General features: G+C 41.4%; 2 protein-coding genes across 9 annotated transcripts in view; one reads left to right on the top strand and one right to left on the bottom strand.

Moving 5' to 3' along the window:
- The window catches only part of LOC311041590 (uncharacterized protein), a 123,260-nt gene that overhangs the window by 22,233 nt on the left and 74,311 nt on the right, over nucleotides 1-26,716 (top strand). The gene's annotated exons all lie outside the window — the stretch shown is intronic.
- Nucleotides 17,955-24,845, bottom strand: LOC311041973 (uncharacterized protein). 4 transcript variants are annotated; one of them, XM_084052469.1, is made up of 28 exons: nucleotides 24,484-24,845; nucleotides 23,896-23,960; nucleotides 23,714-23,776; nucleotides 23,211-23,258; nucleotides 22,977-23,024; nucleotides 22,730-22,792; nucleotides 22,546-22,596; nucleotides 22,365-22,430; nucleotides 22,213-22,278; nucleotides 22,062-22,121; nucleotides 21,856-21,903; nucleotides 21,671-21,733; nucleotides 21,540-21,587; nucleotides 21,375-21,416; nucleotides 21,238-21,273; nucleotides 21,057-21,125; nucleotides 20,919-20,966; nucleotides 20,788-20,829; nucleotides 20,651-20,686; nucleotides 19,858-19,917; nucleotides 19,599-19,646; nucleotides 19,431-19,511; nucleotides 19,304-19,351; nucleotides 19,089-19,127; nucleotides 18,819-18,988; nucleotides 18,672-18,736; nucleotides 18,391-18,491; nucleotides 17,955-18,213 (listed from the first exon to the last, which is right to left on the bottom strand). In XM_084052469.1, the coding sequence occupies exons 1-28, from the start codon at nucleotides 24,678-24,680 to the stop codon at nucleotides 18,071-18,073; spliced, it is 1,914 nt and encodes a 637-aa protein (XP_083908595.1). In that variant the 5' UTR covers nucleotides 24,681-24,845; the 3' UTR covers nucleotides 17,955-18,070. The 4 variants fall into 4 exon arrangements, with proteins under 4 accessions (XP_083908595.1, XP_083908596.1, XP_083908597.1 ...); XM_084052470.1 differs by having other exon boundaries at nucleotides 21,057-21,122; XM_084052471.1 differs by having other exon boundaries at nucleotides 21,671-21,730.

The following is a 26,716-nucleotide window of genomic DNA, read 5'->3' as shown; positions in this document are numbered from 1 at the left end:
TGAGTCGTGGTGGGGGTCTATCAATTTCTGTTTCCTCGGTAGCTTTCACTGTTTTAAAATACTTGCTTAAATATGCACACTTTGCAGCTAGCACAGATAGCTCTGGTATCCTCTTATGTTGTTGAGCTCCTGATTATTTTCTTTCCGACTAGTATTCCACCAGAAACACGTGATTTCATTCACTGCTTGTTTACAAGAACGCCTCGTCCAAAACACTCGCCCCAAAACACACTCGCCCCGGGTATATCTGGCGGCGAAAAACATAGGGGCGAGTGTGTTTTGGGGCGAGTGTTTTGGGCTGCGTTTCTCGACACACACACACACACACACACACACACACACACACACACACACACACATTGTTACGACCCTTTAGGTCTAGTCTAAGGATCGCAACATAATGACGGAAACCACAGCACTTGAATGAATTAAATTGTATTTATTACTCACAAACAGCAGGAGTATAGAGTAATACTGAATACAATGTGTTTGAGTGGAACTTGGAACAAATAACAAAACAAATGAATACTACGAAAATATGAGAATGAATGAATGAACAAAGGAATGAAACACAAAGAAACTAAACAGGCTAACCAATAACAAATGATAACTAAACAAACAAAACAGAAGCCTCCTCAAGAGGAGCTCTAAGGCACCATAGTCATTGGTAGTTCATAGAATAGGTGGTGGGGGAAAGGAGGGACAGAGTCTCCGCTCACACTAGTAAGTGCTGGTGTTTCCCCAACAAGTGTCAGATACGAATGAGCCTTTGTAGAAGATCTGCAGCCGGTCTGTCAGTCGTAACCATGGAAACGAAGCGAGCAGGCCAATCCGTGGGGGTGATCACTCCCCACGTGCCGATCCGTCGTCAAGCCACGCCCCCATGCCACAGGACGACTGAGATTGTCAATGAGTGATCAGCCAACGCCCAGGCCAGCGCTCTCACTCATCATGTTGCAACTCTTATGGACTATAGAAAACAAATATGACAGCACCTTAACAAATAATAACCTAATAATAATACTAATAATAATAACAACGGCCCCCTGGCCGTAACACCCCCCATCCTAGAGAGAACTTCCTCCCCCAGAGGTTTTCTCCAGCGTGGGTTTTTACACAAAGTATAGACACAAACTCAGCCAACCACTTAGTTGGTAAGATTGGCCTCTTTTAACCTCCAAAGATGTGAATAGGTCAGGTTACGGTACATCACATAGCAAAACGACAACCACATGAGAGGAAAAAAAAAACACCTCGCAATTTCCCCCCCCCATTGAGATGGACCGTGACGAGTGTTTACCAACTAAACCCTGAGTGGCAAGACAAAAAAAACAACATTCCACTTTAGTACGTGGGGGTAGAAGGACTAGCCCAATACCCTGTCACAATTTAGGAATTTTGACACTTTACCAGAACCATCAGAGTAAGAGTACTATTTCAAAATATGTAAGGGAGTGGGAGAAAAAAAAAACAGTCTGCTGACAATATGGGCACAGTAACAACGCTGCAAATGGGAAACTTGCAGGATGTTAAAATAGTAAAACGAAATGCGCACCACACAATACAGCGTACCGCCTACAAAATGTATAATCCGTATGCTACGCACCGTACCCCATTCACACCAAAGAAGCTTAAAATCACAGAACATAAGAAATCAAAACAACACGAACTTCAAGTCATAAGTCTAAGTAAACAAAAGGGGACTTTCCGACGATTGAATACACAATCACTGAGTGGGGCCCAACGAAACACTAACGCTACGGTTCTCCTGTCATGTGTGCGCACACACGGCAGGAGCTAAACAAAAGGACATTCAACAACAGTGATGCATCACAAATTCACTAAAAAACACAACCAACCCATTACATGCGCCTCAGAGTGACTTTCATTTAACTATCCAAATTGGAGCTCTGCTTGCCTTTGCGCTCGAGCGCGGGGCAACGGGAAATGAGATGCCCCTCCTCATGACAATAGTTGCATTCCCTAGCCTCCGAAGAGGCACTGTTACCATTACCAGAGGGCGGCGGGCTTTTTGAGGACCTTCTCTTACGGTACTGTTTACCAGCTTTTCCATCTGAGCCTCTTTCGCGACGCCCAGATTGAAAAATGGGACGGTGAGCCAACACAAATTCATCCGCACTAATAGCAGCCTTAGCGATCGTTTCCACCTTTCGCTCATTCAGATAGACTACAACTCTCTCTGGCAGACATGACTTAAACTCCTCTAACAGCATCAGCTCGCAGAGCTGGTCAAAGTTGTATACCTTGCTTGCTTTACGCCACTTTTGAAATTGCACACATTTCTCCTGTGCAAATTCAACGTGAGTTTGATTGGCAGTTTTTTCAGTAGTTCTAAATTTTTGACGATATGCCTCAGGGACCAATTCATACGCCCGAAGAATTGTTGCCTTAACAATTTCGTAGTCCAAACTCTGGTCAATAGATAGACTAGTACAAACCTCTTGGGCTTTGCCCACTAATTTACACTGCACCAATAAGCTCCACATATTTCTGGGCCATTTCACAGTTGCTGCTATACGTTCAAATGCATGAAAATAGGAATCTATCTCCTTTTCCTTAAAGGGAGGCACTAAGTTAACATGCCTAGTGATGTCAAATACAGGCTCAGTGCGCTCAGGGAGGGGACTGGATCCCGTCGCAGCTACAGGCTGAGAGGCAGGTGACCGGTCAGAATCAAGCCTCACCCGCAGATGAAACAACTCGAGCTCCTTGCTCTGCCGCTGGAGGTTAACCTCCGCGGTTTGGAGCTCGAGCCGCTTCATCTGGAGCTCCACCTCTCGGAGGCGGAGGGCCACTCCTAGATCACCCATATCCCCCTCAGCTACTGGTTGTTTTTGCTCAGACATTTCAGGCGGTTCTGGTTCGGAATCAGAGTCTGAGCCATGGAGATCCGCACCTCCATGGCCTCCAGGGGCTGCCGAGAGAGTGTCTGGCTCCCCCCCAGCTACACCCCCAGATATACTCACCGCCGCTGCTTCTGACGATTCCAGGATGCCCCTCTCCTTTAGTTGCTGCGACACACTGGCCTGTATCTCTGCCTTTCGGGCCCCAGCCGAAACAGAGATCTTGAAATCTTTAGCTATGGCCAACAGTTCTACTTTTGTGCACTGGCTTAAGTGTTCATCAGTGAGGACTTGTACTACTTCTACCTGACCAGAGGACATGATTATACCCCGTTAGTACAATATACTACCTGCCAATCTTTTTTTTAAAGCAAAATATACCTCTTTCACCCCGCAACCACCCTACTATTGCTACTTACTTTAACCAATAATGATTGCCTTAGCTTAATCAAAATAATGAATTAGCCTAACGAAAAAAAGAAAAAAACTTTTTTTTTTTTTTTTTTTTTTTTTTTCACGCCAAACCGAGAACCCCGTTTGTGTAATGGCCTGGATCCGACCCAAACCACCACACAAACTGGACTGGACGAGCCCCCAATTATGTTACGACCCTTTAGGTCTAGTCTAAGGATCGCAACATAATGACGGAAACCACAGCACTTGAATGAATTAAATTGTATTTATTACTCACAAACAGCAGGAGTATAGAGTAATACTGAATACAATGTGTTTGAGTGGAACTTGGAACAAATAACAAAACAAATGAATACTACGAAAATATGAGAATGAATGAATGAACAAAGGAATGAAACACAAAGAAACTAAACAGGCTAACCAATAACAAATGATAACTAAACAAACAGAACAGAAGCCTCCTCAAGAGGAGCTCTAAGGCACCATAGTCATTGGTAGTTCATAGAATAGGTGGTGGGGGAAAGGAGGGACAGAGTCTCCGCTCACACTAGTAAGTGCTGGTGTTTCCCCAACAAGTGTCAGATACGAATGAGCCTTTGTAGAAGATCTGCAGCCGGTCTGTCAGTCGTAACCATGGAAACGAAGCGAGCAGGCCAATCCGTGGGGGTGATCACTCCCCACGTGCCGATCCGTCGTCAAGCCACGCCCCCATGCCACAGGACGACTGAGATTGTCAATGAGTGATCAGCCAACGCCCAGGCCAGCGCTCTCACTCATCATGTTGCAACTCTTATGGAATATAGAAAACAAATATGACAGCACCTTAACAAATAATAACCTAATAATAATACTAATAATAATAACAACGGCCCCCTGGCCGTAACACACATACACAAACACACACACACACACACACACACACACACACACACACACACACACACACGGCCCGCCCCCTGATGACAGGCTCCACTGCTCCCCTGCGCACAGCCAATTTTAAACGGCCATTTGAAAACTGGAACCTATCAATCAAAATGCGGGACAGCGTCTCAATTTGCGGGACGCTTGAAAAGTCACTGAAATGCGGGACTGTCCCGCACAAATCGGGACATATGGTCACCAAAGCGTGAGCAGGTGCGCGCACAGACTCGGTGCAGTTTGGGCAAGTGGTTGCAAGTTGTGTTTATGACCCAGACCCGGTGCAACCGTACTTTGGACGAACAATGTGGACGTACTTTGACTTTACTTGAGCATTAGAAAACATAGAAACGTCGTCACAGTTCAGTGTATGTTTGTACAGAGACCTGCAAAGATGGTGGTTGCAGTGCAAGGCACAGGCTTGTGGTTATGTTGAATGTTTCACAATCTGTCATCTCTCAGTGCTAAATGTGATGCGTACAGGCTTCTCTATGTGACCACATCCTCTGCTCTAGTGCTGTTCTCTACAGCCCTGGCCTGCACACACAGCTGATAGTTATTATACCACCGGCTTCGAATGCTATCAATGCATTGAATGGGAGATTATCACGTTTTATCAGACCATTGAATGGGCGAAGTAGGCGAGCTACTGTCTACCCCGCGATTTGTCAGACCATTCATTGGGCGTAATCAGGAGCTACTGACCTACCGACGGAGGCGGAGCAGTCCCCACAACAATATTTACGATTCTGTCCATATCGGTACATAACTCGAACGGCGCTGAGTAGGCACAGGCGAGCGTCGCACCGCTCCGGACGGCAACTCAGTCGCCTTAGCTCCTTCGGTGGCCCGTCGCGGGGCTCCAGCTCGCCTGAGACTGCGCGCCTCCGTCATGGTCCGAAACCGAAACAACCAAAACCAAAACCGAAACTGAAGTATTTAAGTCATCTCCGTCGGTAGGTCAGTAGCTCCTGATTACGCCCAATGAATGGTCTGATAAATCGCGGGGTAGACAGTAGGTCGCCTACTTCGCCCATTCAATGGTCTGATAGAACGTGATAATCTCCCATTCTATGCATTGATAGCATCCGAATCAGGTGATTATACACACAACAAACAGTTTAGTCAACTGTCATTTCGGAATCAATGAATGCATGCATTCATGCATTTGGTCTAGTCATACCCCGGGCCTTTGATGACCCCGGAGCAGCTGGGTGACCTTGCAGAGAGCAACGCACTCTGCTGAAGAATAGGAACAGGCGAGGCGGGCGACAACGCAGACGTTTGAAGGGAAGTCGACCGTCTGCTGCTGCAGACACCATCTCTGCTCCCTGATGCTGTCGGCCACCACAACTTTCTCTTATGCAATGGCTTACTATACAGAAGAAAACACATTAGGTTTGTCTACTGAAATGTTTCAACCATTTGGGAGGCAATCCCATATTAGGTGTAACATGGTATAAATACTGCTGTATATTCTGTTCTGGGGGGGTTTGGTAGAGTAGCTTGTGTGAGGTGTGTGTTTATTTTAGCCGGGCGACGGACATAGCCTTGTGCGGAGCTTCTCCCATTGTAGCTCCATTAGTTCCTTTTTAGTGACCAGACTGCAACGAGGTCGCGGGGAGCGATAGTGGATTCTCCTGCATTTGACTGGGACCTTGGTATTGATGTATATATGATAAAAGTAGTTTATAAAAAGGATGATTATGTCATCTTCTTTTTATAGTGATTTATAACGAGTGCTTCCAAACTTGAACACATGGAAGAATTATCGCTGCAAAGAGATTATTGACAGAAAGGAGTTCATCAGATACGGTGGATTTGTTTGGTTTGCAGATACATACAACAGAGATCCAGCATGTTAGCAGTGTTAATGTAACTCTTGAGAGTGTACAAATGGACAAAGACTTGACACAGACAAAGAGGAAAATCCAAGCTGTCTGTACAGCTTCAATATTAATGAGTTTAACGTAGTTTAATACAATCAGAAGGACTTTTCTGTGTCATGAATGAACTGTCAATGGAGAGTGTTGAAAACTAGATGCAGAAAACATCCAAGTTGTTACATGAGATTAAACGGTACAGGGTTGGTCATCTTTCATTGTACATTGCATTGTAGATCTGCTGTTTTCACCATTTCCGACACATTTTGACCATTTATTTTGATAAAATAATGGTTGATGAAAGGCAGGAGAAGACAACATTAGGGCCATAGAGGATTTTACAGTGTAAATAGTGGTCCCAGAGCTAAACATTTATTTCAAATGGGGGTCCATGGTCTAATGGATGTCACACTGGGGTCCATGGTCTAATGTATGTCACACTGGGGGTCCATGGTCTAATGGATGTCACACTGGGGTCCATGGTCTAATGTATGTCACACTGGGGGTCCATGGTCTAATGGATGACACACTGGGGGTCCATGGCCTAATGGATGACACACTGGGGGTCCATGGTCTAATGGATGTCACACTGGGGGTCCATGGTCTAATGGATGTCACACTGGGGGTCCATGGTCTAATGGATGTCACACTGGGGTCCATGGTCTAATGTATGTCACACTGGGGGTCCATGGTCTGATTGATTGATTGATGTACTTTATTTAGTAAGACATGAGAACAACAGTACATGGAAGTACAAATTCACAATACAAGGTCTACTAAACTGGAAGACTCATAAAAGCACAGAGCTTGTTTCACACAGGGGGTCACACTGGGGGTCCAGGTTGAAAATCAGTTCTGTAGAACACAAAGCATTTTTTAATAATTTATCTCACTGTTTACTCGCCCAATAATTAATAAATCAATGTTACATAGAGTCAGATCTGCTAATCAGAAAACGTGTGATTTAATAAAACAATAAGCAAACTTCCTTCAGTCAGTATGTATGGACAGAGCTAGTTACTCACACCTGTGACTGTAGTGCCCTCTGCTGGTCACATCAGCTGTAGCAGTGAACAAAGTGTTTGTCCATTAAATTCTTCCTTTCCTCTTTCCTCTCTCCTTCCATTTCTGACTGCTTTCCTCCTAGCTTCTGTTCATATCTCTCTCTACTGTAACCATTAGAAACATTGTTGTCGCCCAGGTTGAGCCTAAACCTTAACATTTAACTTCACAAACACTATGTCTAAACTTAACCTTAAAGTAATACTAGGTAACGTTTTCAATAAAACTAAAGTTAAATTGTATATCTTTTATGAATGGCAAATGTTACACAACACCCACTCCATGAATTTCACCCCCGAAAGCCTTTTATTTATATATTTTCTATTGAACGATGTCGGGGTGGACTTTCCCGGCAAAATGACGTCAAGCGGCAAAATGACGTCAAGCGAAAGCGGAAATGCACCGGTTTCCTGTTTGGCCAGGAACTACCGCATCGGTTTCCTGTTTGGCCAGGAACTACCGCACTAATAACAAAAAGAAACTCATGCTGATTTTAAGAGATTGTATGATTTGAAGATCGAAAAACAACAGAAAAAGAAAACACAGCTCACGGTAACTAAAGCTCCACTGGTTAAGAGATACGATCCACAGATCGTATAAAACAATTGAAAGAACGCTTTTTGAAATGCTTCCGTATTCCGGTGAAAACGAATGGAATTCTGGGTAACAAAGGATAAATGAACGGCCTGCAGTGACGGCAGAGGCTGCTGGTCATTTTTTTTTAAATCTGCACTGTACAACTTTAAAGGTAGGGTAAGTGAAAAAAAAAATATATATATACAGTATATATATAATATAATGTTTAATAAAAAGCTGGAGAGACATGGGAGACTCCTTCATTGAACAAACACTCTATAGCAATGAGTACTATCACACTATAGAGCTATTTAACACTGTTACTGAATAAACACTGTAGACTATACACGTTTGAATGTTATTGTCTCCGGCATGGCGAGAGAGTATGTGTTGCACCCTGTCCATCCGTCCGTCGGTCCGTGTGTGTGTGTGTGTGTGTGTGTGTGTGTGTGTGTGTGTGTGTGTCCGTCTGTGAACAGGTAATATCCGGCACCGTTGGCTTGATCGCAGCGAAACTGTGCACACACACTCCCTGGATGCCAATTCAGAACCTTTGCCCCAAATTTTTCACATGGGCCTGTTATAGCGCCACCAGGAGGCCGCTTTTTGCAAAACATTTTTTTTGACAGTACTCCTACAGATTTTGCCCTAACGTCACTCGAATCGGTACACAGTATTGCTATAGTGACTAGCCATTACACAAAACTAGTCTTTCAGATTTTTAATATTCCATCCTGATAGGCAAAATGGCTTACAAAGTTTGCAGGAGTGCTCCGTTTTGAACAAAATGCCTCAAATTATGAACACAGCATGCAATTTCCTTGAAATTTGGCACACATATTCCCACTATGCCGAGGAAGAAATACCACTTGAACATTTTCAAATCAGCCTCATGGTGGCGCTATAACATGCCGATTACTGTTTTTACCTATAATTGCACCGATCTGTGTAAAACTTTGTATGTGCACTCCCTAAAGGTCAGGAAAAAACCTTTGCCCTGCATTTTTCACATCTGCCTTTTATAGCGCCACCAGGAGGCAGACTTATATAAAACAAATTTTTTGATATTACTCCTTCACATTTTATCCAAATTTCACACAAACACCTGATTCGGATGCTATCAATGCATAGAATGGGAGATTATCACGTTCTATCAGACCATTGAATGGGCGAAGTAGGCGACCTACCGGCTACCCCGCGATTTATCAGACCATTCATTGGGCGTAATCAGGAGCTACTGACCTACCGACGGAGATGACTTAAATAGTTTACTTTCGGTTTTGGTTTTGGTAGTTTCGGTTTCGGACCATGACGGAGGCGCGCAGTCTCAGGCGAGGTGGAGCCCCGCGACGGGCCACCGAAGGAGCTAAGGCGACTGAGTTGCCGCCCGGAGCGGTGCGACCCTCGCCTGTGCCTACTCAGCGCCGTTCGAGTTATGTACCGATACGCACAGAATCGTAAATATTGTTGTGGGGACTGCTCCGCCTCCGTCGGTAGGTCAGTAGCTCCTGATTACGCCCAATGAATGGTCTGACAAATCGCGGGGTAGACGGTAGCTCGCCTACTTCGCCCATTCAATGGTCTGATAAAACGTGATAATCTCCCATTCAATGCATTGATAGCATTCGAAGCCGGTGACACAAATCGGTACACATGATCTCTAGTCATGTGATAAAGATTTTAGATTTTTCATATTCCATCCTGATTGGCTAAGATTGACATCTAAAGTTTGCAGGAGTGGCCCTTTTTGAACAAAATGTTGCAAATCGCAGCGTCCGATTGCGGTGAAACTTCGCACACACATTTGCACTACGTTGACAAACAAATGTCACCCTTTCAACATTACCCTATTATAGCGCCACCAGGAGGCCAAATTATATAAAACTCATTGTTTTAATATTACTCCTTCAGATTTTATCCAAACAACACGCACATCGGTACACATGATCTCTATAGTCAACTGATCAAGACAGATCCGTCCGATCCGCCTGATTTTTCACATTCCAGCCTGATTGGCGAATTCCGTACATTCCTGCCCCACACTATCCTACCTGACCTGGCGGAGACCTGTGCTCCGAGGAGCACTTTTTCTAGTTTGATGTATTTCTGTTTGTAGTAGAGGGATGAGACTGCATTTGAAAAGGCTTAATTGAAAAAGCCATTTGCGCACATTGAAATGTTACAATGTAGACTTGTTTGGTACACTATTAACCTATGAGTGTTTGGTGGCCTGTGATATTATTAATGCTGTCATTATGACCTCGCCATACCTTAGCTTTTGCTGAATTGACACCACTGAACTGACCAATTGCAACTCTGCTTCCCGGAAAAAAACATCTTGCTGTTTAAATGTGGGAGAGTCTCTTTTCCTGGTGTTTCGTCCAGACAGGGTTTTGAGGTTAGTTTTAGGCTAGCCTGGGAAGCAAAGCTTTTTGGGTCTATGATCCGGTCGGAAGCGGAAGTAGCCCTACGTCACCATGCGTGTCATCCGCATCATCAGGTGACCGGATCGCACAATCCGGAAAGACGTCACCCCAAAATAGGTCCGCCCTAATAAAATCCTTGATGCGGCGAAGTTTAGCTTATTTTTTAAATATAAATGTGAGTGTACTTTCCGGAGACTATTCAGCATCTGTATTATCCGTATCATCCCACGGGGAAATTCTATTCCATTTAAATAGGGATTGGGGAACCAAAACAAAGCGGCACCGCAAAACCGGATCACGACAATCCGGAAAGAGGATTTTTTTTTTCAGTAGGCGTGGCCTAGACCGGATCACACAGGTCTTTAGTAACGCATACCAGGCCTTCCTCCGAGGTGGAAAGACTGTTGACGCGAGGTTAGGTTTAGGCATAGTGTTTGTGAGATTAGGGTTAGGGTTAAAGGTAGAGTAAGTGATTTACTTTGGTTAAAATAAGTGTTAAATAGCTCTATATTGTGATAGTGCTCATTGCTACAGCATGAGACCACGGGGCTTGCACTTGAACATGTCTATAATTGAATCGTAGTTTAAACCTTCAGATAAATATCTCTCAAACACTAAGAGACACAGAACTTTTCAGTGACGTTTCAGTGAAGATTTTGAGGGCGTAAATTGCTGCCCTGCCTACCCACTTGCCCAGTCTTTTGCTAAGCAATATCATCAATAATCAAAACGACAGAAAACAGAAATGTACATGCAGTTTGTGATAATCCAACAGTATGAACATGTTTAGAGTAGCTGTCGGGAGGTGATTTGCTCCCTGTCCATCTATCGTTAAGCAGAGACGTCGGGGGGGGCAAAGCGTCATTGTTTTTTCCCCCGCTCGGTCAGACTCATTAAGCACTGAGCTTGTTTAAGATGAGATCCCCATGCACACAAATCATGATGACATATAAGAGACAGACAGATATACACACTAATATCCAGAATGTCATACAATCAGCTTACAGGTTACTGGTATGAAGAGTGAAGAAAAAAAAATACATGGGAAGCAAATAAACAGGGGGGGGGGGTTAGGGGGGGTAGGTTAAGACTTAGACAGGAGCCATTGTTGAATTGCAGCCTCCTGAAGGTGTATCTTTAGGGCAGTTTTGACATGCACAATTCCGTTTTTACAGTGGCACGGTTAGAGAGCAGAACAAAAGAAATAGCCTGCCTGTCGTGATAAGCAATCCATTTGACTGATTCTATTCATTAGTCTACTATGCAACAACACAACACAACAGTACCACATGAACAGACCAGTTACAGACCAGAGCAGTTTCACTCCAAACGCAGCAAATAGAAATTGAAGAGAATAAGCTAGCAGTAAGCCTATAATGTCTTAAACGTGAGCATATTATACACATTTGATGTCACACAGACATACACACCAAGGAAGAAAAAACAATAACATAGACAAGTGACAAAAGGTACATGCATATCTGTCTTAATTACCTTAAGATGAACTTAATGAAAACAGGCATGATGATTAGTCCAACAGTGGATAGTATTTTACCAAAAGTAAACAACTGTCTGCCACTGACTTGAAAAAACATGCTACTGCTGCTAATTAACAATAATGCATTGCACCTGTAAATACATATATGATAACCTTTCCACAGGAGCAGCTTTTTCATATTTATCACACATTTTGTTATTTTCCCCATAGTACATGACAGGTGAAAAAAAATGACAATTTAAAAAATAGTTATCATAATGCAACTTCCCCAGTTGATTACTTACATGAAGACAATGATTTATTGTATTACAAGTTTTCTGAAATTGTATATTTAAATATGCAAATTAGGCATTAGGAAAATATGCCCGAATTTGCATAACTTTCCAGAATCAACATTGGAACATTGGACAAAGCCAGAGTCAATATTCTTATTTCATTTAGTTAAGATGTTAATACGTTATTTTTTTATCTGGCTCAATTCTGGGGCTCTGGCTCATGGACTAAATGCTTAATTTGCATATTTAAATATACAATTTCAGAAAACTTGTAATACGATAAATCATTGTCTTCATGTAAGTAATCAACTGTGGAAGTTTCATTATGATAACTATTTTTAAAATGTTGTAATTTATGTAATATGTAATATGTAATAGAGAGAGAGAGAGAGAGAGAGAGAGAGAGAGAGAGAGAGAGAGAGAGAGAGAGAGAGAGAGAGCCTGCATTTATAAACAAAGTCATGATTTTTGTTCAGTAAATTATATTTGGACTGGTTAAATTGGGGTTTGAACCAGGGACCTACAGACTTGCAGGTAGACAGTGTACTGACTGAGCCATTGGATAGACATATATGGATATCATGTGTGGTAAGTTATAATACAGCATGGATTTCTTATTATATATCTACAAGCTCATAACGCGTCACATTGTAGAACGGCTATATGTGGTGTTACTGTAGGTGTTGTATTAATAATTAAATCTGCAAAGTAACAAGTAACTAAAGCTGTCATATGCTGTAATTGCACATTTAACAATTGCACATTTATTCATTGATACATTCATGTTATGTGCAATGCAATTGAGATGAAGTCTGCATGAGGTGAGACTTGAACCGGCGACCCTGTGGTTGCAAGGCATAGGGTTTACCAATCAGCCATTGGAATACCAGACCTGAACTGGTGAAAAAGGAGTTCACATAGATGACACAGTTTCACACAAATTGCTGAGAAATCCTGGGTTTAAATATTTTTCAAACTGCTCAATATGGCGGAAAGGGCGGAGCTTACTGGTCAAAGTGATACACGTGTTCCTCATGAGTCAAGGCTCTAGTGTAAGCAAGTTTCACGACTTTCGGCTAAACGAGGCATGACTTATGCCTGTTTAAAGTTTGCATGTTAAAGAAATTGCTATAGCGCCCCTCTTTGGCCAATTGAGTAAGATTGATTTCAGTGATATTTGCAATGACCCTCTACATTACTGCAAAGTTTCAAACAAATGTGAGTCTGCATGTGTGTGTTAGGCGCAGATGAATTATTGTCATAAAACTGCAATAGTTAAAACCTATCTCCTCCTGGAATTTTTGAGCAATCTGCACAAAACGTTTTACACATGAACTTTGGACCTCTGCCGACAAAACGTTAGTAGCGGATTTTCCATAAGTGAAAGAATGAAGCTTTTAAGAGCCAATGACTGTGAGCCAGGGCAGAATGCGTGCCAATATGCACTTCATGAATACTTGTCCCTCCACGTAGAAGGGTTGTCAGGAATATTGTCTTTTTTAGGGATTCTGTGTATTAATGCACCTGCCAATGAGTCATTTCTATTCAACAGGCAAGTGTTAAATATATTTACCAGGATTTGAGATGACACCTGCCTAGTGGCTTTTAGGGTCTCATATGTGACCCCGTCAGCGCCACTGGCTTTATTATTTGGCAGGCTGTTGATCACTTCTTCCACCTCAAATCAATTCAATTCAATTTGATTAAAGTGTCAAATCACAACAAGTTGTCTCAAGACACTTTACATGTAGAGCAGAGACCACACAGTCCCACCTAGGGATGGGACGATATGAAAATGTCATATCACGATAATGGTGGCCAAAAATATCACGATTACGATATTATCACGATATTAGCGCGCTGCTTAGAAAATGTCATATCACGATAATGGTGGCCAAAAATCACGATTACGATATTATCAAGATATTAGCGCGCTGCTTATAAAATTCTGAAAATGCAAAAAAAAATAGTGAAATCACATGACCTGTCATTTCTGTTAAAGAATATTTATTGTCTTGTCACACAGACAAGGGGCAATTTGTAAACATCCAAGACTGTCTCACATGGAGGTAGAGAAAGACAATGTAAACATACATTTTAATAACACCACAAGTAATCTCTCAACTTCAATTATTCACAATAAGGTCTCTTCTCTTTCAGTGATGTTGCTAGGTTTTCAATGTAATGGGTCCTGGGATGCAAGGGTGGTCTTTTAGATGGGTCCCAGGGACATTTTATGGGTCCCCAATTACACGTCCCCCCCCCTATCGTTTTCTTTGATCTCCAATCTCCATATCTTCTATGCGTGTGTGACTGTGTACATTATATCCTGATGCAGTGGATCTCAACCTTTTCAGGCAGCGACCCCCCAAAATAATCATATTTTAACTGGGGACCCCCCACCCTGAGGAATTAGGAGTTGAGGCACTTAATTTAGTTTGATTCAGTTCCACAGATACATATTGTGAAAATAGCAGATCTAGATCAGTGCGACCCGTTCCTGCTTTTCAAGACCGATACCGATATATATACATATATTAAAAAATCATAAATATATTTTTTCAAATGTATATGATTCTGTAGTATTAGCACACCTTATGGTAAGAAATACTAGTAGTGGGCAACAGGTGGATTTAACATACCTTTGACCAATAGAATACATTTAATCATAGAACCTTTTAATCATTATTATTATTTTATTTTGTATTATTTATGAATGTAGAATTTATTTTTACTATTTATTGTGTAGACTGAAAACACTGGCTTACAGTGGAAGTATTGGCAAATAAAGAAATAGGAATTCAAGAAATAATGAAGACAAATACTGACAATGCCTATGAACATTGGCTTGCAGTTATTGCACATAGTCAACATGCAATAATACTATTAGGCTTGTCATTGAGAAAGGAAAATAAAGTTGTCTTTTTGAGGAGAAGTGGAACCTTATAAGTCACTTTAAGTTTAGCATGAGGGAGAGGGTCTACCCTCTTCAGGGAATTAATTGTTATATCTCTAAGCTACAGAAAACATCCAGTTGCCTATTAAACATACACAAGACACAGACGATAGACAACCGGTTACTTACAGCTGCCATTAATTAGTGCTTTTGTTTGCCTTTGTGGTCAAATCAGGGTCAAATGCATAGGATCAACGAGCCATCGTTAACCTGCTAATGTTACACAGCTGATTGGCAACATGCGTTAATCCACCACTCACTCTGATCTCCAAGCAAGTGGGAGAACACTCTAAAATCGGGGATTTTACTTTGGCTGGTCAATTTAAGATGACAACAGCAACAAAGATTAGTAGTAGACCTGTATGTATGATGATCAGTTATTATTCCAGACAGTGGTCTATCCAAGACGTTTTAACACGTTTAAGAGCAGGTCCTCATGCCGTCTCTCTCTCTCTCTCTGTGTGTGTGTAGCGTAGACTAACAGCGAGGGGCTGTGCTGCTGCTTCTGCCACACAACGCCGTTTAACCGAGTTATACTTCTCCAGTACAACGGTGTCTAACCGGAGAGTTATACTTCTCCACCAACGGTGCCTAACCGAGAGAGTCCATGTAGATCACAGCTGACAAATATTATATATTATCGGAGCTAATCGGAGCTGCGTCCCATGGACGCACTAGAGTTGTCATGAATGCGTCCTTTCGCAATATGGTGCGTCAGCGACGCAGGACGCAGGCCTACGAGCATCTCTGCTCTTTACATAACACAATATTTTTCTTCCAGGCTGCATGTCTAGTAGGGGTGTCACGATTCACTTACCTCACGATTCGATTCAAAATCGATTCCTAGGGTGCCGATTCGATTAAAATTGCGATTCTGCGATTAATTGATATTCGATTCGATTCTGCGATTTATTGCGATTTTCTAGGGTGCCGATTCGATTAAAATTGCGATTCTGCGATTAATTGATATTCGATTCTGCGATTTATTGCGATTTTTGACATTTTAATATAATATAAACCATGAAAAGTTGAATCATACACTTCAATGCAGCCAGATCATGTCAGTCAGTCTTTCTGACATTGATTTCAGACAAAGTGCCAGTGAAAAAGGTACTAACTTATAAAAAAAAAAAAAAAAAAAAAAAAAAAAAATAATAAAAAAATCGATTTTAATATTTTGATTCGATTTTTAAAATCGTGGCATTAAGAATCGCGATTTATTCATGAATCGATTTTTTTTGACAGGCCTAATGTCTAGCAACACCCAAAGAGACTGCTACAGTGCAACCAAACAATAGTGCAACTGTAATGCAACTATGCAAGTGCAAACTGTATTTCATACTTTCTTTGAACCTTTTTTGGAAACAAACTACTTGTCCTGAACACTGGCACTGTTCTGTAAGAAATAAAAAGGCTGCATTATGTCCAACAACACACAAAGAGACTGCTACAGTGCAACCAAACAATAAAGTGCAACTGTAATGCAACTATGCAAGTGCAAACTGTACTTCATACTTTCTTTGAACCTTTTTTGGTAACAAACTACTTGTCCTGAACACTGGCACTGTTCTGTAAAAAATAAAAAGGCTGCATCATGTCCAACAACACACAAAGATATACCATGTGAATGTACAACGAGGTCAAAGCAACAATAAACAGGCCACTGTAATCGAAAACAAAGTGCATCTGCCAAACGTGTAGAAGACACTGTCTGAGTGAAAATAAAGTGCCACAGTAGTGCCCAATGCACACACCGATTGTACTACTCTTTAAAAAAAAAAAAAAAAAAAACTTCAACACTGGCTGCTAGCCTTTTGGCCTAGAGAGTCAGTGTACTCTCTGAAAAGAAAAAGAACAAAAAACTTTAACACTGGCTGCTAGCCTTTTGGCCTAGAGAGTGAGATGTGCTCTCTGAAAAGAAAAATAACAAAAAACTTTAACTTTGGCTGCTAGCCTTTTGGCCTAGAGAGTGAGATGTGAAACCTTAGCCCTTTTCAAGGTAGATTGAAGTGCAAAAATGTCAGCATGTTCACTTTGTCTGGCTTTAGTTTTTTTCGAAGAGGTGTGACAACCCACTGAGCATTTTTCGGTCTAATAGACGTATAAAACACGTCTAAATGGCCCCTATACGGCTAGGCTAAAACAGGTTTATAATTGGTCTACTGGTGAAAGTTTTTTAGCGGTATAGGTTTAGCCTAGCCGTTTAAAAGACGTCTATTCAACGTCTATATATATACCTCTTAGACGTCTAAATAACAGCTAATATACGTCTAAAGCTATATTTAGACGTTTGTTAAACGTTTATTTTTATATCAAATGTAGACCCCATAGACGTTATTTAGACGTCATTTAAACGTCTATTTAATTATAAGGATATGAATACTTATAATTAAATCCAGACGTTTAAATAAGATAGACTACCTTTACAAGACATATATTCATTTAAAAGGCTCAATATTTAATGCAGATCCAGCTTCTCTATTTAAAAAAGAAATACTAAAGGGAACACATTTAACCTGTTATCCTTACCTTGATAAATGTGGTAATGTAGTCCCAGGATGTTCTGACAATTTATTTACATTGTTATCTTTATGGATATTCTAAACAGCTTTGAGTGTAACACGAATGTCATTTGTACTGTACAACAGGATATAAATAAATGTATTTATGTTAAGATTTGACTATCCCTCAACTATATTTCAATCACAACCTGTTTCAACAATTTTTCAAAAACAATGGAGGTGCAGGTATAAGAGTCAAGAACCAAACCAAATATAACAATTTGTTGAACTTTACTATACTTTGCTATAGACAAGCAAACACACATATATTTAACTATCACACACTCAGTTTATTACACACATTCTGCGTCTGCGTAAATAGCAGGCAAGCAGCAGCCAGCTTCCCAAATGCACTTTGCCCAAAAATGTGAAAACATGCGGTGCTCTAAAATTGAATTTGAACTGCCTTAAGTTTTAGATTGTGAAACAAAGAAAAAACTGCATTTCAAAGCAGTGACCTGGCTTAAAAATCTAGAAAATGATTGACCAGGAGAATAAAAGTGTGACAGCAACATTATAAAATGGCTTGCAGCAACAAAGAAACACACAGGGCTAGGAACATGCATGACACACACACACACAAATATGCAGGATTATGGTGGAGACTTCAAATTTCCAAGGGGTGAGTAATCCATAGTCATTTTGTGGTCCTTGGGGTCCTTGTCCTTGGCCTCTTGTACCCCCCACCGCCACTTCGAGCTGGCGCCTGCTTGAAGTGGTCGGCCATTGATGCGCTGACCTGGGCCTCCGTTGCCTCTGCAAAATTCTGCCGAACAGCTTCTGCAATCAAAACAATGACAAATATCTACTCTCAGACTTGACAGTAGCCATTACAGAGATTGCCACATATAGTCCAGACAAATTGTCATTTGTTAATGTATGTCATCATATCAGTCACACATTTATAACATGAAGAAGCATCAACAAAGAACTAGCACAGACAATTGTTCTATTTACCCTGGATGAGGGAAAAGAAGTTTGTGCTCTTGAACGACCTCTTTTTTTGCTGCCCACCACCGGACATATTGTATTTTCGCATCAGGCCATTGGTGAAAAGTCTGAAACAGATTTTTTTTTAAAGCAGATACATTCTCAACAGCATGCGCTAGCAGCTTGTAATGAAGACAATGTATATGGAACAGCAATAATACACTGACTACCACATTGGAACCCCCCCCCCCACATTATATTTCTTTTTCTACAGTGTCATGTTATTAAACTTCAATTTGTATTCATACCTGTCCAGGATCTTCCTTGTACATGCCCTCACGTCGTACCCCCCAATGTGGGACAGCTTTGAAATCTGTATGATATTACAAATTATCAACATTGATGTAAGCGTTTTGAATTCCAATTATTTAAAGCATATCCTTTTTTGTATTTACCATTGAACGTCGGAATCGTTGCTTCTCCAGCTCCTTAGACATGAGGTTGAACTCCTCCTCGTCGTCTATTGGCAACGCTCCACCCTCATCATCACTTTCTCCCCGATTATTGAGTGTCCTCAATTCATCGAGGATCTCCAACAGCGTCTCCACAACGACCTTCTGAAACTCTGAGTAAAAAAACAAAATATTAACCAAAACACTTGCCTTAACAGATATGACCACTTTATCTCAAATTATTTTAAAACCTTAAAATACTTCCATTCTTACTTTTCTCGGGCATAGGGTAGTCGTACACCTTCTTCTTTGCTGTTAAATTATAGAATGAAACAATAAATGTTTTATTAAAGGTTGAGAGTCTGGTGTGGCTGGCTATGTGATGCTGCTTTACTTTTGGCTTGTCAATACATCAAATTAATTGTTTTCCAAGATCAAAATCTTCCTCTCTCCCCCCAAGATCACTGCCAAACTTGATAAAAATGTACCTTTTGTAATCCTGGGACTTTTTGGCCCTCTACTTCCAACACGCTTTCCTGATGGTGAAAGACAAGCCAATTACATTTCATACTTGCGACATCACTATTAAAGATTACTGCTATAGTCAATCTGTACCTTGTGGGGTCTGGCCATTTCTGAAGACTGACGGTCTATTTGGTGGGCTAGGAGTCTCTGTTGAGAGAGGGCTAGGAGTCTCTGTTGGGGGAGGGGGTAAAGGAAGTAACTCATCTTACAAAGTCACAGTTACACTGTATATCAATGTGAAACTAATTACTTTTTTACCTTGTTGAGTCCTTTGCCTTGGACTCCTTCGACTTGGAGTGCGATGCCCTGTTGAGGGCAAAACAAATCAAATTGCACATCTTAATTAAACCATCGTCATCACTGTTAGAGCAAATACAAATCTATATTTGATAGTCCTGTTTCTTTGATTGAAACTATAGCCACGGTCCACTGGGGTGGAAAACAATTAAATTATAAATCCAAATTAAATCTTTGCTATGCCATCTCAAAATCTGTCAGCCTTGCCATCTACACTTACAGTTTGATCTCTGTGAGAGAACATCCCTGGCTAGTCCAGTAAGCCGGCTGTTGCTGTCATCTGCACACAAAAAAATGTTTTAACGTTACAGCTTTCACATACAGAACAATTATATAATCAAATAAAATGTAAAACATTTTTCTCTGTACTGCGAATATCATCTGTTGATGACGAAAACTTCAGTCGCCGACTGCACAATCACCCTTGAGATCACCTCTGTACTCAGAACACCTATCTTGTGGGGTTCCAGCTCTTCCACCTCCACGTTAACTGTTGACTGTGTAAAAAATGTCTTATTTACACAGTCAACATTGTGATCACTGCTATAATCTTTCAAACTTACCTTGTGGGGTCCTGGCCTTGGTCTGCACTGGACTGCGTCGAACTGTTTAGGGGGCACACAGTAGTATGGGTGTAAGTATATATTACTTACACCCATACTACTATAAATCAGTAGAGTGAATCAAAATGTACCCTCGGGAGTCCGGCCTCTGGTGCGGACCGGAGTCTTGTCAGTGTCCACTGTTGGGGGTGGGGGATAGTACAATTATTTTTTTTACAAACTTACACCGGCACCATTGTGACCATTGCTATACTTATCAAAATGTATACCTTGTGTCCTCCCTCTGATTTGGACTGGTGCCCTAATTTGTGGTGGTGGTGTGTGCAATCGATTATCTGCTGGGAGAGAAAAGGCATGGAAATTACACATCTTACTCAAACCATTAGTCATGTATGATATAAGACACACTTCACAATCACCCTTGTGATCCACGCTGTGCTTAGAAATTACCTTGTGGGGTTACAGCTCTTCTACCTCCACGTTTAACTGTTTTTTTTGGGGGGGGGGGGGGTTGGTGAGAAAAGGCAATTACATTTCTTATTAACACAGTCAACATTGTGATCACTGCTATAATCTTTCAAACTTACCTTGTGGGGTCCTGGCCTTGGTCTGCACTGGACTGCGTCGAACTGTTTAGGGGGCACACAGTAGTATGGGTGTAAGTATATATTACTTACACCCATACTACTATAAATCAGTAGAGTGAATAAAAATGTACCCTCGGGAGTCCGGCCTCTGGTGCGGACCGGAGTCTTGTCAGTGTCCACTGTTGGGGGTGGGGGATAGTAAAATATTTTTTTTTACAAACTTACACCGGCACCATTGTGACCATTGCTATACTTATCAAAATGTATACCTTGTGTCCTCCCTCTGATTTGGACTGGTGCCCTAATTTGTGGTGGTGGTGTGTGCCATCGATTATCTGCTGGGAGAGAAAAGGCATAGAAATTACACATCTTACTCAAACCATTAGTCATGTATGATATACGACACACTTCACAATCACCCTTGTGATCCATGCTGTACTTATAAATTACCTTGTGGGGTTACAGCTCTTCTACCTCCACGTTTAACTGTTTTTTTGGGGGGGGGGGGGGGGGTTGGTGAGAAAAGGCAATTAAATTTCTTATTAACAGTCACCATTGTGATCTCTGCTATAATCAATATAATTTACCTTGCGGGGTCCTGGCTCGAGTCAGTACTGGACTGCGTCTAACTGTGGGGGGGGGGGGGGGGGGGGGGGGGCATACAGTAGTATGGGTGTAAGCATATATTATTTACACCCATACTACTGTAAACAACACTACTATTGTAAACACTAGAGTGCATTAATATGTACCTTCGGGAGTCCTGCCTCTGGTGCGGACCGGACTGACTGCAGTATCCACTGTTGGGGGATAGTAAAATGAATGTTTAACTAACTTACACCGGCACCATTGAGACCATTGCTATATGTATCAAAATGTATACCTTGTGTCCTGCCTCTGGTTTTCACTGGTGCCCGGACCAGTGGTGTGTGCCTTGGATTATCTGCTGGGAGAGAAATTACACCATTAGTCATGTATGATATGTTTTACAGCCGGGTAAAGAACTAACAAATCAAGTCAAAACTGAAATCACTGACATATAAAACATTAACCATTCCATTTAGGTACCTTGTGGACTTCTTCCTCTCCTGCACAACACAGGTGTGTTGTCATGGCCTAATATAGAAAACATAGTGGAGAACATAAAAATATTTGAGATTATATTTGCACATAAATACTTATACATGCTGAAATTTACAGCTACAATATCTAATCACTATTCGGGCTTAAGGGGTATGGTTTGAAATCAATTAACATAAAATTGAAGTATATACCTGGTGTGGAGCTGTGGCGAGGCGCCGTCAGCACTGTTTTTGGAGTGAGCAGCGATTCACCTGGGAAGGATAATTATTGCAGATGTTTATTGTTTTAATTAACTCAAATGAGTTTACCTAAAAACTAGAAAGGACAAGATTACAAACTCACTTGAGAGCTGTGTGACTCCTGTTAGTCCTGAGGACTCATGTGTGTCCTGAGGTGATTGCTGCCATGCTAGTATAAATTTGGGGGAAAAAAAAAAACATTTTACAAAACAAAAAGATTGAAAATCAGAAGTTGACAATTGAAATTAGCCTTACATTTAGACATGTCCACAAAAGTCTCTGAGTCGTCCTTTTCAAAAAGATCCATCGATAATGGGTTGTCTGTGTGTAAAACAATAACATTCTTTTCAATATATATTGTATACATTTTCATTATTTACTTTTAATCATAAAAGGCCATTTTTAAATTAGATATGGCCATACTCAGATTGCTCACATGGAATCAAGGGGGGGTTGATGTTTCCTCTACCTTTGGCAGGTACTGGACCTATAACAAGATTTAAAAAATGTGATAAAAGTCAGTAGATTGACAATGCTAGGCCCGCACCCAGAAGAGTTTTTTATTTTTATTGTTCAAACACATTCAATTTCATCTGTGTACATCTAATATTTCAAATTACCTGTTTTGGCCACTGCAGTCAACCCCTTCCGCATCCGTTTAGGTGGTAATGGATATTTGGGACCTATAAACAGATGACATGTACATTGACACAAAAACAATCAAATAAGAAAAATCCCCAACTCAAGGAAAGGTGAACAATATCGTCTGAATAGGGGTGGGACAAACAGTAGCTATTGAGATAAATTGTCTTCATGGCCAGGTACAGTTGGATAAAAAAAAAAAAAAATGTTAACATAGATAATTACCTGTGGCGGTGGATTTTGTGGGTTTTGATGGTTGGGTGTGGACAAGGGCTTAAAAAATAGAAATTGGTCACATTACCCCAAACAGGTCATAATATTTGCTCAAGTCTAAACTAATATTAAACATTACACATATACACAATAAATCCATTATAGTTGTTTAGTAACTACAGACAAAAATCCGTATGGCCATTTACATTTGTTCATGTAAAACAATGTATTCGCATTAATAATTACCTGTAGTGGAGGATTTGGTGGGCTGTGATGGTTGGGTGGTGATAAGGGCTAAAAAATATATAAATTGCTCACATTACTCCAAACATGTCATATTATTTGCTCACGGCTGAACTCAATTTAACCACTACACATATACACGATTCATTCGTTAGAGTTGTTTAGTAACTACAGACCAAAATGCATATATGGGCAGTTATAGTTAGCCTGACGAGGCCAGACTAATGTCACTGCTTGAATCTGTGTGGAACCTGCATTTCCAAAAAGCCTGTTGATAAACACGCCCCAAATTTATATACAGATTGGTCCCTCACTAATTTGGAGGGAGTGAAATCCAATCACAACTGAGCGGTGTCAGACCAAATCTGGTGAGGACAATTTATTTTCCAATGGCAGATTTTTTTGGTTTCGAGGCCAAGTTACAGTTGGACATTTTCGGTGGCCTTTTTGTTAAAACACATTCAATTTCTTTATCTATGTACTGTATGTGTACTATTTCAAATTACCTGTTGTGGCCACTGCAGTCAACCTCTTGTGCACCTGTTTAGGTGGTGATGGATATATGGGACCTAGAAACCGATGACATGTACATAGATTGTCAATATAATACATTTAAAAAATAGTAATGGGTAGTCAGAATGTGTACGTTATGTGTAATGTCAAACAAATAAATATAACAGCCGATTACCTTCTATACAATCAGGGTAGGTTTTCTTTTTGATGATGCGGGTGGTTTTCCGCTGTGACGCCATTCTGCAAATTGAAAAATGTAATTAATCTATGTTCATCATTCATTATTTATCTATCAGAAAAAATAAGAAAAATTGTATGCAATAGTAAACATACGAGCGGTGGTCATTGAACACATTTCACTAGACAGGCTGAAAATGTGCATTATGAAACAATGCGGATTGTGCACACACTACATTGTGGCCCACTACATCTCCTAGATAGGCTACAAATGTATAAATATATACATTTTATGCCATATATTGAAATTGTGGTTGATTGCTGTACAGGCCCAGCTAAGAAAAGGGGCATTACTGAACTTTCTTCGAGATTCAGTCACTCTTGTCATTGCAATTGATGACATTTCACAGTGTGCTCCTTGTTGGAATATTTTTCATCTGTGAAATGGTAGTGAAGCCATTTACAGGGTGCTTCTTCACATTTGTTAGATTGCAATGTTGTATGACAATCACTTCTTTACGCATAATATGTCGTTAGTACTTTGACGTGATTACATTTTTGGAGAACGGCTTCGGCGATGTCATACCTCTGTTTTGCTCTTACTGCTTTAACAGACAGTGTTTGCAGGTGGGCTTCCAGTTTAGTCTCTGCATTGCCAAGAAGGTGCGTGTCTGCTGGGCTCTTTGATGTAGCCACATAGCCTCTGTTATGTGCCAATAATGTTCCGGTGCACTGCTGGGGTGGTTGACCGATGTGTTCATCAGCTACTAGGCCCCTTGCCATCGGTGCAGGCTCATTGATTTCCGCTACTTTTTGTCCATGGGTATTACGCCGGAATGGGTGACTGTGCCATTTACCTAATCTCTGAGCCTTTTGCTGCCGTTAAGTTCTGCTGTGTTGTTAAGTGGGTGATAGTCACTGCTAGAGCCCAATTTTACAAGTAACATAGTGCTGCTTTATAGTTCATTTACTTCACAAATGGCCATTTAGTCCATGTTGTGTAGAAGTGGAAAGATGGCAAATCCCTCAGAATGTGGAAGGCAAACAGCCTTCCTTAACACTTGTTTTTTATCAAGCAGTCGTCGATGTGCTTGATCCATTTGTCTGTCCACGTATGCAATGTTGAAGATCTTGGACTTGCATGGTTTGTCAAACAGATCATTGGCATCATCCAGTGTAATGACATCAGCCACCAGCTTGCCATCACTCCTCTTCTCCCTCACAAACGCAATCTCGTCTTCAAGGATGAAGCAACTGTCTCTGGTTTTTGCTGAGACATAGTACCTCTTGAGAGACGATTTTTGGGTTGGCTTTGCCTGCTCCTGTTCCACAATTCTCTTTGTGACCTGTGCAATTGGATTTTGGCCATTTCGAACCATTCTCTTGATGGACTGCAAATGGTTCCCAAAAGGGAATGCTGAAATCTCGTTCAAGGAGCATTTTAAACCCACCACGTCTTCATGCAAGTGCTGCAGGCTGTGGATGTTGTACACGCAAAAGGTTTTCCCATAAAACTCAGCAGAGTTCTCCACAAAGTGCTTCAGTAGTTCCCTGGAGTACTCCAGATATGCTTCTCTCTGCTCCTGATCAGACTCAAGCATGATAGACATACCTACTGTCAGACACAAGAAGTGGTGATACTGGTCATCTGACAGTATGTCTTTCAGCACAACTGGACCTGTGTAGAGTAGGAACTGCCGGAATTCTGTGGCTTTCCACCGATCGAGATCTACTAGCGACCTTGGTTGCCTGGCAAATTCTGAGGGCATTTGTCCTCTGAGTGCCATTAATCTGCTGGACAGTTCGTCTCTTGCTATTTTGGGCAGTCTGCACTCAGCAGGACCTTGAATGAGAAAAGTCAGAAGCCTCTTTACGACACCAAGGCAAACCACATGCATGTAGTCCAACACAAACTGGCTGACACACCCAATTCCAGCTGTAATGAGGGGTGTAGCTTTTTTTTGGTGGACTGTGTATTCAACCTTTCGAAATTTGTCATCCGTTCTTCTTTCACAAGTAGCATGGTTTGTGTAGACCATCCTGCTGTCCACCCGGACGGCCAAAGCTTCACAGCGTTCGCATGCATGATAAGCATTGTGGCCTTTGATGCACTTGACAAAAGCTCTTGCAGGAGAGTCACAGATGAAAGCGTTGATCTTGACCTCCAACTGGACCCCTTCATTCTCAATGCCTTTTTCCTGAAGGTCTACTAACTCCTGCACAAAATCCTGTAGATACTCCTCTACTGGTTCCGTTTTTTTACTCCCACAAAATAGAGCCACAAGAAAAGGGTCAGATTTGTGAAATTTGGCCAAAATTGGCCAAAATTGTTTCTGACTGGATTTGAACAGGGGAACACCAACAATATTTATGTCCAACATGACTGCTCCTGTGTAACTTGGGCATTGCTCCAGGTACTTGCGGATGCCTGACTCAAGTCCATAATAAATGTAGTCACCACCACATTTCTTACTGCTGTCTACAAAACGTGGAGTGTGCAAAAGTGTACGGACATCTTTGGGCAAATTGTGGCCATGTTTGCGGAGGATCGCTAGCATCGTATTTACACTGCTGTGGGTCTGCTTTGTGGCTGTGGCCCAAGATGCCACATCCTGTCTTAGACTCAACTGTTCCTCTTCGGTTTGTGATTCTAGATCAACAAGCTCGGTTTCTTCGTCACTTGTATCTGGGTACTCTCCATAGTCATCGTTTCTATCAAGCTCTTCACCCATACTTGGACCAAAAGATGTACCAGAGTGACTTGCACCACCCTCCTCCTGTGTCCCGCCCAAATCCTGTGCTTCAACAGTCTCCTGTGA

Source organism: Gymnoscopelus microlampas, assembly GCF_963454915.1.
Source record: "Gymnoscopelus microlampas genome assembly, chromosome: 3".
Lineage (NCBI taxonomy): Eukaryota > Metazoa > Chordata > Actinopteri > Myctophiformes > Myctophidae > Gymnoscopelus > Gymnoscopelus microlampas.
Note: the sequence above shows the minus strand (reverse complement) of the source record. Positions and strands in the feature narration are given on the sequence as shown.

Excerpts from the sequence above, each read along its gene's own strand:
- LOC311041973 (XM_084052469.1), bottom strand. The coding sequence starts at position 24,680 with ATGGCAAGGGGCCTAGTAGCTGATGAACACATCGGTCAACCACCCCAG. Across the intron at positions 23,961-24,483 it reads GCAGTAAGAGCAAAACAGAG|AATGGCGTCACAGCGGAAAA; the intron begins GTATGACATCGC and ends TTCAATTTGCAG. Across the intron at positions 19,352-19,430 it reads AAATGGCCAGACCCCACAAG|GAAAGCGTGTTGGAAGTAGA; the intron begins GTACAGATTGAC and ends TTTCACCATCAG.